At 40.8% G+C, this 12122-nt stretch overlaps 1 protein-coding gene across 3 annotated transcripts; it reads left to right on the top strand.

Annotated features, from left to right (window-relative positions):
* The first annotated feature begins 2242 nt into the window (after window positions 1-2242).
* Window positions 2243-11152, top strand: etf1a (eukaryotic translation termination factor 1a). Of its 3 annotated transcripts, none has more exons than XM_086221545.1 (11): window positions 2243-2396; window positions 2776-2886; window positions 4178-4353; window positions 5355-5494; window positions 5616-5754; window positions 6925-7115; window positions 8025-8154; window positions 8273-8446; window positions 8540-8604; window positions 8705-8852; window positions 10723-11152. In XM_086221545.1, the coding sequence occupies exons 2-11, from the start codon at window positions 2801-2803 to the stop codon at window positions 10803-10805; spliced, it is 1332 nt and encodes a 443-aa protein (XP_086077671.1). In that variant the 5' UTR covers window positions 2243-2396; window positions 2776-2800; the 3' UTR covers window positions 10806-11152. The 3 variants fall into 3 exon arrangements, with proteins under 3 accessions (XP_086077671.1, XP_086077672.1, XP_086077673.1); XM_086221546.1 differs by having other exon boundaries at window positions 2283-2392; XM_086221547.1 differs by lacking the exon at window positions 2243-2396 and adding an exon at window positions 2535-2655.
* The last annotated feature ends 970 nt before the right edge of the window (window positions 11153-12122 follow it).

Consider the following 12122-nt stretch of genomic DNA (forward strand, 5'->3'; position numbering starts at 1 on the left):
GACATGTCACAATTAGAGGAGTGCACGCACAACAAGACATTTGAGTGCCCCAATGAACGATGCAGGGAGAGAGAGGGAGAGACAGGGAGAGAGAGTCTCCAGGATTATGATGCTGCTTCATCTACAAATGAGACCATACTGATGATGCTGGAGGAGCCTTTTACTTGTCCACTAACCAATGCTGTCATCTAGTGGTTCAAATCTGTATGTGCTCTCCATGAGAATGGAAATTAGATGATTCAGTAATATTTCTGGAAATGTGACCTGCCAGACTTCATGGCAAAATAGTTTATTTTAACATTTTAGAAAAATGAGAGTTGGACCATTTAAAGAGCACAATTTTAGAAAATATCTTAACTTTTGCCTCCAACCATTCCCATACAGAGGATCATTCACGTGTTCCTCTAGTTGGATGGAGGATGACATGAGTCAGTTCGGAAGCATACAGTTTTTTGACTCTTCATCAAGAATTCTGTGGCATACCATGTGAACCGACGATAGATGTATGATACTTATCTGAGCTATTGCCTTGAATAATGACACATAAATGAAGACAACAATATCACCAGGAGTTGACAAGGATATCGAACATGCGGCCATGTCAAAAGAAGCAGTCAAATTTTAAAAAATTATAAGTCTGTTTTACTGGACTTTTTTTTCTTCCAACATATTTTCTTCTCCTCTAAAGAGTTGATTTTCTGAAAGAAAAAAAAACAAGATATTTCACTATGCTTGGCCATGATACATTCAACAGCCTCAGCAGTTAATTATTGAGGAGCAACATCTATCCTCCAATAAAATACACCCTGTACTTACAATCCTCTCATGCTTCAATTTGAGGCTCACACACATATCTCACCCTATAATCTACATCTGCATCATCAACCTCAACAACAGAAGATAATAGGATCTTTTATCTGCCTGCATTTAAAAACAGGGCAAGTTTTTAGTCTTTTTTTTTCGAGAGAGATGCTTCTATACCACCAACCATACTTATTGGATGCTAACCTTTCACTGGCTTGGATCTGCACCACAATATTGTCCTAACATTTATACAGTAAAGGGATGTCTAAACCACACTGACTCGGCTAAAAAGAGAAACAAAACGTGCCTTACATCATGAAATTTATTTGTTAAACTTTATATTGGTTGAGTAACTGCACATACAGGTTTCAATAAGCACCAGACATTTGATTTGTTCAGAATATAAAAATGAACGAATATCAAAAAAGGTGGTCGAAGTGAGTGTTTTTCCCAGTACAGAAAACATCATGGCTGGTTTGAAAATGGTTCACAAACAGCTTACATATCCTTTACCCAGTGTTTAAGGGGTTAATGAGCTTGAAGACTTCCATCCTTCCGAACTTCCATCCATCCATTTTCTTCCGCCTATGCTGTTCAGCCTATCCCAGCGGCTTTCAGACGAGAGGCAGAGTTCACCATGGACAGGTCGCCAGTCCATCGCAGGACCAACACGCAGACAACCATTAACTCTCATAGTCACACCTACGGTCAATTTAGAGAATCAATCAGCCTCGTTCCTCTTGATGTCTTTGGACTGTGGGAGGAAGCTGGAGTACCAGAGAGAACCCACACAGGAACAGGGAGAACATGCAGACTCCACACAGAAAGAAAGATCCTGTGCTGGAGCCGGGGCTCGAACACTAAACCTTCTCTGCACCACTGTGCCGCCCGCAAAAAAAAAAAAAAAAAAAAAAGCAAAGCAAAGCAATAATGTCCCGTGGTGAAGATGTCAAATTATTACATAAAGAACTAGAGGAAATATTCTGAAGAAAGATAGCAAAACTAGGCTGTAGCTTTATTTGTACTTTCTGGTTAGTAAACTGAATAAATATATCAGGATTGCAGAATTTTACATTGGCCACCAGGCGTCACCCTTCAATCCAAGTTCGGTCTTTTCGGGAATTTTTGATACAATAAAAGTGATTATACGTTAAGACTTTGACAAAAAGGTTATACTTAATAGAGCATTAGAACCCTAATGGCAAGAAACGTTTTAATAAACATATTAGAGAAAAAAATCATATACAACACCAGCTCAGTGCAGTGGTTGCCACATCACATTCACTACATGTCCCAAAAACCACCATAATGGACGCAGATAACGTTTTAACGATATTTTTGACTTGTCGTCCAATCGTTGTTTACAGTTTTATGATTGACGTGCCAACCAAGTGTTGTCATTGGTTTCTATGTGGTTTCCAGGAAGTGAACGCCACGATTCTAACCACCTCCCACATGTGAGCCCAGTCGGTGGTAGCACCACGCGCTGCGTGTGGAGGAGAGAAACCGGTCGGGAAGGCGACGTCATTCCTCGGACCACCGACTCGACGTAGCGCAGCAGACAGAGAGCGGAGCGGCGTTGTCCGAGGCAGGTACTGTACGGACACTTTTTACCCTGGTATTTTCACATCTTGTGGAAAAGTGACTACTGGTTTCTAGCGAAATAGGGGGCAAAGTAGGTCACATTAGATAAGAACAGGGTGGACGTTAGGGCCTGGCAGACTGTAGGCCCGTTGTTCTCCGCGCACTCTGCTGAAAGCTACATCCCGCGCAGGGGCTTTCTATCGCGGTCAGTCCAGCTGCCAGTACTGGCCTGGTGCCTTAGCGGACTCCGCACCGTTGTTTGAAGAGGTACCTTGAGCTGCGAGTCATGACATTTTTGTTAGTTGAATTAGGTTACTACTGTCGCTCAGTCTACTTACCAATAGGTTAACCGCAAATGTTTTGCTGTTTTCCCTCACATCTTTTCAGGTGCTGAAGTGATTACAGCTGAAAGATGGCGGACGACCCCAGCGCGGCGGACAGGAACGTGGAGATATGGAAAATCAAGAAGCTGATCAAAAGTTTGGAAGCTGCCCGTGGGTAAGTACCCAGTCTAAGCGGTTTGTCGATATGATGGTCGTGTTGTCAACGGTTATCGCTGTTTGGCTTGTGGTAGTTGTGTGAATGTGGCCCGCCGCAACAGCTGAACATCTGCTAAGTCGGGCCGAATTTGGGAGTGGTTAGCTTAGCATAGTTAGCTTAGCTGACTATAGCTGTGTGTGCTAGCTTGTTAATACAGTGAACGGCGACTGTCGTACTATTGTGTCTGGAGAGGTGAAATTTTACATTAATATGATAGAGAGTATGTATTGGCTCTTACGTGTGTGTTACACATAGTGAGGAAAATGTACCTTGTGTTTAAAGGCAGAAGGGTTAATGTTAGCCATGATGCTAATGACACCCGCTAATAGACGTCATCTTTGGAAGGGGGCCGCCATGGGTGTTTCTAACAAGAAAGCACGTTGAATAGAATAGAAGGCCGGTTAGCTTAAAGTCGGACTTCCACATACCAAGACGGACATATTTGTCAGTCCATGTGAAAAGTTTATTTGTCCGCTTTGGAAAATACATGGCAATAACTGGCTTTCTCTATAAGTGTTTTTAGCTGATAACTTAAAGACAGCTGGACAGCTAAACGTTTCGCTTTAGGTTGAGAACACACAAATCGATTGAAATGATTCGAAATTGTTGATTACTTAAATGAGAAATTGTGACCTGTTAGTATATAAATAAGGTATATGAACTGTGTGTTGGTTCTATAGCTAACAGCATGCTCTGCGACAGTTTGCCATCTAGTGTTGCACAGAATTTGCTGTCCTATGCTCCACGGCTGCGATGTCACACTCAGTTGATCATTTGCCCCACATTCATCCAGTTGCTGCTACCTGCCTGTGTGTGTAGTGTAGTGTGTCTGCCTGCCTTTGCCCTTTCACGTGTAATGAATAGAGACAACAATGTGGAGCTGTGGAACTGCTACTCAGCCCTTGGCTTCAAGGGCAGATACTGTAGACACTGTGTAACCAAAGGCACACTTTCTTTGTCCATCGTACTTTTAAGGTCTTGTTAAAGTAGGATCATTACTGGAGACAGTAAGTCCTTGAATTAGATCACAGGAAATGACAGAAGGAGGTCAAAGTTGCCATTTCAAGTAGTTTGTTGTTGTAGTTTTGCATAATATCTAACAAAGCTGATATGATAGGTCTTGTGACTTTGCCCTTTTGCCATTGGTATATTGGGTATTACATGATAGTAGTTTCGAATTAGAGGTTAATACTCTTTGTCACTGCATCCCATAGCATACATACTAACCTGAAATTCCCTGTCTCTCTAGTAATGGCACCAGTATGATTTCACTGATCATCCCCCCCAAGGACCAGATTTCCAGAGTGGCTAAAATGTTGGCTGATGAGTTTGGCACTGCTTCCAACATCAAGAGCCGAGTCAACAGGCTCTCTGTACTTGGGGCCATCACCTCTGTACAGCAAAGACTAAAACTCTACAACAAGGGTATGTTTTATTAGAAATAAAAAATAAAACCTCTGACTAACTCAGACAGAAGTCTTTGTTGGGAATTTTTTGTTTTGTTTTTTCAACAAAGACTAGATTAAACTAGAAATTAAGGTAATTGAATTGTCAAATTTGTAAGTTTCAGTGAAAGAGTTATATTTAAATAGAGCAAGATAAAAGATATGGCTGTTCTAGCTTTTAATTGCAAAGTGGTGACTGCAAGCATGGAAGTAGGCATGTATAATTGTATGTAAGCTTGATGTGTTTTATCTAAATAGTGAATATTAATACAGTGCTGATGCATTGATCACCTATTAATGCTTCTCTCAGAATCAGATTTCTGTCTTGTGTTTTCTATGGAGGGATTTAACTGTATTTACTAGCAAGGCTCTTCATGTGCTCACCCTGTTGTATTTGAAGTGTTAAGTCTTGACCTTTTTTAAAAGTGATATGCTAAGACATAAATAGACTAACTTAAGCATTTGAATGTATTGATTGACACATTTGTGCAGATGTGTTCATGAAACCAACCACTCCTGTGCAGTTGAGCAATTGTTGTGGGCCAAACTTCTGAACACTTAACATACAGATATGTAAAGTGTTTGGCCTACTGCAAGTGCTCCTCACATGCATTTTTTTTTACTGTTTGTGAGAGAGCAGGATTGGGGTAAAGATGGACAGAGAAAATCAATGTACTGTGCAAATATAACATAGAAAATCAAAATTTTGTGGCCATTGTCGATATGTGGTGGTCTGCCACATATAAATCAATGGGAAACTCCACATACACAATAGGTGGGGAAAGTGTTGCAAGGGGAAAAGAAGTAAAATTATCTAGAAAATGTTGAGGCCTTTATTTACTTCAACCTTCAATGATATAGTCAAGTTTCTTTAAGACTGGCATTCTCAAATATCCCTGTAATCCTCTTTTGGCTTCTCATTTAGAAACTGTATATTTCTGACATGTCCAGTCATATGGCCTGTCCTGTTTCTCTCCACAGTGCCACCTAATGGCTTGGTTGTGTACTGTGGCACCATTGTGACAGAGGAAGGTAAGGAGAAAAAAGTTAATATCGACTTTGAGCCTTTTAAGCCAATCAACACCTCCCTGTACCTCTGCGACAACAAGTTCCACACCGAGGTGAGCGCATTTGTTGAGTATTTTTGTGCGTGGTTTCAAATTGTTTTAGAGGAGGAACATTACCTCATCATTTCCTCTCCACTTCAACTCCCACATCCCATCTTCCTTCTCTTTAACACAGGCATTGACAGCCTTGCTTTCTGACGACAGTAAGTTTGGCTTTATTGTGATTGACGGTAGTGGGGCGCTGTTCGGCACACTGCAGGGGAACACCAGGGAGGTGCTGCACAAGTTCACTGTGGACCTACCTAAGAAGCACGGTACTTTACCACAGTGCTTACACAATACTAAAGTTGATAGAGCTTGATACATTTTGCACACCAGTAGAGATGCACCAATCCATGGGACGTCTGCCAAATGCCAGTATGAAACATATGATATTGCATTTAGTCAAGTTTACTGGAGGCTTTTGTAAACTATTCAGCATGGAACATTATCGGTCTAATGGCAAGGCGGACAGTGTTGACCATGTGGAGTAGAGTGCGCTGTCTGTCCGTAATATTTGTAGGAGTGCTCCGTCTGTGTTGCAACATTCCCAAGCTGGTAGGACCTTGGAAGGAAAGATCCTAAATGTTGCTGTTTAAATGCCCCTGGAGCTTTGAAGAACGCATCGGGTGGGCTGCCTTTTGGGCCTCCTTCACAGTCATGCTCAGCTGTACTTAAACTAAATTGCACACTGTAAACTTTTTTCGGAGCAGGTTGAAGAGTGAACATTTCATGGTGAACTCCACATGTGGCGAAAATAATTTCTAACTTACCTGAGCGTCACAGCAACAAAGTTGTGTTGCTGTAAACAGCAAGGCTGCCACCCCCTTGTTGCCATGAGCAAGGCTACTCTGCTCTGCGGGGTGTTGATGTTTCCATTTAGCCACATCTCTGTAAACACAGACACAGCAGTCCCTCACATTGCTCTGAAAAGCCCTCTGAAGACTTTAGTCCATTTTGCTGACCAGTGAACAGACATTGGCCAGGATAACAAATGGAATTGTCAAGGTTTTAGGGTATGTTTGTAGTCTCCTTTTCCTGTTCAGGGCTTCATGATGATTCTGCTCCTATCCAGTTGATTAAATTGCTCAGAACCATAACAGAAATTCTTTGTGACAACTTTTCATTCAGATCAGGTCTAGACCACATTGTTCATTGTATTAAGTGTATGTAGCTTCAAGCAAGGGAGTGGTAGATGTTTTCCATAGTCATGTGCCAAGTGCTATTACACATTGTCACAACCATTGAATCATGTTTTGGAATGTTTTCTCTATGTCCAGTAAGTTAATTTCTTTATTATATGCATCCAATGCCATATAGAATGAGATTGGCCACATATTTACACTCCAGTGATCAATTATGTGATTACGTAAGACTTGTTACTCTTTGTTTTGCCTATTAATTCACCTCCTAATAATTGTCGGTTATTATTTTTATCTTTGCAGGCAGAGGAGGACAGTCAGCCCTGCGTTTTGCTCGTCTAAGAATGGAGAAGAGACACAACTATGTGAGAAAAGTGGCTGAGACAGCTGTTCAGCTGTTTGTGTCCAACGACAAAGTTAATGTGGCTGGAATGGTTTTGGCTGGTTCTGCTGACTTCAAGACCGAGCTCAGCCAGTCTGACATGTTTGACCCAGTAAGTGTGTGTTCAGATTAACAGTAGTTGATTCAGTGTTAACTTTGTTACATACAGTATATTGATAAATGTGTCTCTCTGAACAATGATGGGCAGAGATGGCAAAAACAATTTGAAACTGTTTTGTAATTCAAATGATGTGATTTAAATTTGGCACAGAAAAATTTATGAGTCTGTATGTTGGTTTTTAAGCCGCGCAGAAGATGCTCACAACCAAGTCTACACATTTTATTCTTTAAAAAAAAAAATGTTCTCAATCAGTACTGCAAACACAACGGTATTTACAAATGGAAGTGGCTGAAATAAAAATAACAAGACAACGTAAGACGTGAACATGGGGGGGGGGGTTCAATAAATGATTAAATGAAGAGGGATAAAGATCAGCGCACCAGGGAGTTTCCTTTAAACGATTTTATTATGCAGTGACATGTCTGAGGAAGAGCACTTTAGCCCAAAACATTACTGCATAATCAAATCCTTAAATGGGAGCTTACTTGGGCGTGGACCTTAATCCACCTTAACAAAAACCAAATAAAATTCTCCAGTTGTCATATTTCACATTTACTTTTTCGTGGTATTTTCAAAAACTGCATGATACTGGCTTGATTTTTTTAATTCTCTTTGTATGTGATCTGGAGGCTTAATAATTCCCATCAAATTTGTGTAACGTCCATATTTCATGACGAGCTTTAAGTTGTGATGTCAGAAACCATGCACAACTTAAACACTGATTTAATGAAAGGGTGAACTTTATTTGAACCTAAGAAAAATATTTTTTCTACTTAAACAATGAAATAAATAGTGAGCCAGTCTAGATATTTGTCAGATCATAAAGTGTTGAATCATTGTCTGAGCTGCTATGGTCGGACCTGTTGCGATTTTTTTTTTTTTTCCTTTCTTTGTGAACAGAGGTTACAAGCAAAGGTTCTGAAGTTGGTTGACATCTCTTATGGCGGGGAGAATGGTTTCAACCAGGCTATTGAGCTGTCAGCAGAGGTCCTTTCTAATGTCAAGTTCATCCAGGAGAAGAAGCTAATAGGTAGGTGGTTATTAAGCGTCTTTTGTTTCATGTATTTCATCAGTCAAGGCAAATAAGTACTAATTCCTTTATTTTAATTTTCTAAATGTTGTCTCTACTTGTAATTCTCTGACTTCAGGACGATACTTTGATGAGATCAGTCAGGACACAGGGAAATACTGTTTTGGTGTGGAGGACACGCTCAAAGCCCTGGAGATGGGAGCGGTGGAGATCCTCATAGTCTATGAAAACTTAGACACCATGCGTTACATTCTACGTGTGCATGGGGCAGAAAGCAACGGAGCAGAGAATGGTACACAGGCCACACCGTCACTACTCTTGCTGAGAAACAGCACAATTACATGTTGTAAGGCTTCATTCTCAGTGTCTTTCCTTTTATTTTCAGATGAGAAGACTTTGTACTTAACGCCAGAGCAGGAGAAAGACAAGTCTCACTTCACAGACAAAGAGGTGAGAGCTGTGCAGATGCGACAGCGTAAATGCAGTTAGTAAGCACTTATTTTAGTTTGACCTGGTCCCCCTTCATGTCCTCCTGATTTTGTGTTAACAGACGGGGCAAGAACATGAGCTGATTGAGAGCATGCCACTGCTAGAGTGGTTTGCAAATAACTACAAGAAATTTGGAGCAACGTTGGAGATTGTCACAGACAAAAGCCAGGAAGGATCCCAGTTCGTCAAAGGCTTTGGAGGCATCGGGGGTGAGCACATTAGTAGGAGTCTGAATGCTGGAATTGTGGATTTCTGTGCTATTGAGAAAAGCAAAACAAAACAAATTGTGAAGATGTGAGGTTCTGGTTTTTGATGTTTTGATTGGGGGGAGGGGGTTCTATTATTTTTACTCATTGACCTTCATCGACGACTATTATCTATACATTTCAGGTGAATATTATTACAAATTCTACTTGGAAGAGTTGTTTTGTTTTTTTTAAAGCCCATCAAACCAGTTACACTTTACCATAGCTACAGCAGCATAAAATGGACTTTACCCACACTCGACAAAATATAAACACAACATTTAGGATTTGTTAGCATTTTTCATGTCCTTGAATGTCTTAACCAAAAACATGGAGTGACATACATCAAAAGGCTAACACATTTGCCAGATTATTGAAATAGCAGCCACAGGCAATGAGAGACAGGAGCCAGTGTTTCTCTTTTAGTAGTTATGTGCACCCACTATGCATTCTGAAATACACTGCACCTCCTTTGACTGCCATGAATGAGATTATTGACTGAGCTTCTGGAATATCCCTCACAAGAACTGTGCAGAGGTCAAGGATATACCCACGGATAGGAACACACTGACATACCCAGCAGTCCTGAACATCCCACAGAGCCTCAGTAAGGGGGGGGGGGGGGGGGGGTCACAGGAAGAATGGGTGTTTTCAGCTTCCAGAAACTGTGTGAACAACCTAGCGACGATGAAAAGGGATGTCATGCTGAAGGACAAAGGGCACAGCAGCGGGATATGGAACTTCATCCTGGTATCATCTGCAGTCAGGTTCCCTTGGTTGATTAGTAGCTGTCTCCTGTCATAACATGTCCCCCCAGACCACAACTCCACATTCGCTTCAGCACTCACCAGTACCAACGATAGAGGTGAAACCACAGTAATCTGTGAGTTGCATGTTTATCATGTAAGGCATGTGGTGGACAGCAGTCAGGAACATATGCAAGAAAAATATTAGAATGGCATCTTTTTTACAAGGTCAAGCCCTTTTCCTCTCATAATCTTGTGACAGTGATATTATTCATATAATGGACATTATGTCTATCAACTGTTTGAGCTGTTGACCTCAGAAGACAAAGCCATTTATTCTGTTGCAAACAAGCAGGCTTGAGGATTGTGAAACCTTGCGTATTAAAGGCTTATGCTATTTTCCAATCAAAGGAAAACATCAGTTCAACTCAGGTAAGAATTGCATTCCAAACACATGCATTAGTTCAGAAAAGGCTTTTTCTAACGCCTAAGTAGGGTATGGTATCTCAAAAACTGATGTAAAAATGCATTGGACGAAAAAATTTTGACACAGTTGGATATTTGTTCGCCAGTCAGTTGCTATTCCGACCGTCCAATTAATTTATTTTATTCTGCACTTAGTGACATGCTATAATATGCATTGTTATACAGAGAAATTGATGAATCTATATTTTAACATCATAATGGATTGGGGGGGTGGGGGCTGGGCACTCCTCCAGGTAGGATCAGAATCCCTGACGGTATTTCACATATTTGTATGTTCCTTAGTGTGTGTGTGTGCGTGTGCGTGTGTGTGTTTTTTTAATTGTTTTTTGGGGGATTTTTTTGCTGCCAATTGCATGTCTCCCACATCTCTTTTGACACAAATAGTCATCCATCTTTCAGTTGATTTTATTAGTGTGGAAACTCCGACACTAGCGACCAAAAAGTGGATTGAAAGAATTCACGGTTTTTCGATACTGATATGGTGATGTACTCAAATACATTTTTTTCTTCTCTATAATGCTGTCAGCACCTAGAACCTGATAATACAAGTATGGCCAGCCATCAAATTACCCACGTTAATCTGTCTCCTTTGTGTTCCTCAGGTATCTTGCGGTACAGGGTGGATTTCCAGGGAATGGAGTACCAAGGAGAGGACGATGAGTTCTTTGATTTGGATGACTACTAGGTAGTCGGGGACTGATATTGGGAGAGAAAAAAAGCAAAGGAATGAATGAAGAAATAAGGAAAGAAAAATGCCACCTCTCTTGCAGCAAGTGAGGGGTGCATCTGTGTTGATCATGTTTTGACAGACACAACTTCCAAATTACCTGTTGCATACACAAACTTGCACATACATTTCAACTGTACACACAATGAAGTACATCACACAGGCTGAAGAGGAGTGAAATTTTCTTTCATCCAGAGAGGGAGAATGCCCTTCCTGAATAAATCCCTGCCTTAGAGTGCTGGTTCCTTCCCCTAGTTGGATTGGACTCAACTCACGTTTGTTCTTTTTCTCCCTCCTCCCCTCCATTTTGAATGAACACAACAGCAAGTTCCCAGATTCCTCGCTGTCCTTGACCCGGTCTGAAGATGAACTTTTGACTCCTCAAATATAGAAATTGTATCTTTCTTTCCTCAACATGTCCCTACCTTCTGTCCTCCCTTCTATGCTTTATCTTTTTTTTTTTTTTTTTTTTTTGCATTTCATTTTTTTACTGGTAACTGCTGCTGTTGTATTTTATGAGAGTGGGGGATTTTTTTTACCTGGGTTTCTGTAGAGAAAGGGGGACAAAGTATTAAATTTGAACTGCTGAAAACCATCGCTACCTCCTCATCTGCTGTGGTGTCAATCATGTTTTGTCAGTGTGCTTTTCTGACGTCAAATGTGGACAATTGCCAGATCCCAAATCAGTCACTACCCCCTTTGCCTGTTTATGTGGAGCTTTCCCATATCAAGGGCTGGTTCAGACTAGTTGAGTGTAAATAGTCAAGTATTTTAAATCAAGCATCTTCTTGCCCTCTGGCTGAGATTGTAGTCAAACAAAATCGCTGAATGTGTGGTGTTCAATGATGAGTCGGGAAAATGTTTTGAGCTCATCTCATCTCTCAATTTATTAACCCTATGGTGGGGAGGAAGTCCTTCGCTGTGGTTACCCATCATGCCTGTCAGGAAGGAGCAGTGGTTCTGATTTGAGGTGGGGCCTTAGTCATTGTCCTGCAGCTGTGGAAGTTGTTTCCCCAGCATTCGCAAAGTAGTTCCAGCTTTTGGTTCATGAGGGCCAAGTCTTCATGTTGAAATTGAATAATTTATTCCAAATTTTGAATAGAAGAAAGCAAAGGTGGGTGTGGATAATTTTGTTAATGCCTACGTTGAATTCTTAGACTTCTAAAATGTCTGATCCCAAATTTCTTGTATTCCTCCAATGATGTTTGATCGCTTTTGTATTTCAGTTTTTTACATTATACAGGTGCAAATTATAGATGATGAATTTTTCATCAT

This window comes from Aulostomus chinensis, chromosome 13 (assembly GCF_037954235.1).
Source record: "Aulostomus chinensis isolate RoL2024-O1b breed Wild chromosome 13, RoL_Achi_v1.0, whole genome shotgun sequence".
NCBI classification, from domain to species: domain Eukaryota; kingdom Metazoa; phylum Chordata; class Actinopteri; order Syngnathiformes; family Aulostomidae; genus Aulostomus; species Aulostomus chinensis.

Bases quoted from the DNA above. Each gene is read 5' to 3' on its own strand.
- etf1a (XM_086221545.1), top strand. From the start codon at position 2,801: ATGGCGGACGACCCCAGCGCGGCGGACAGGAACGTGGAGATATGGAAA. The intron at 2,887-4,177 runs GTAAGTACCCAG...CTGTCTCTCTAG, and splicing joins AGTTTGGAAGCTGCCCGTGG to TAATGGCACCAGTATGATTT. The intron at 5,755-6,924 runs GTACTTTACCAC...TTATCTTTGCAG, and splicing joins GGACCTACCTAAGAAGCACG to GCAGAGGAGGACAGTCAGCC.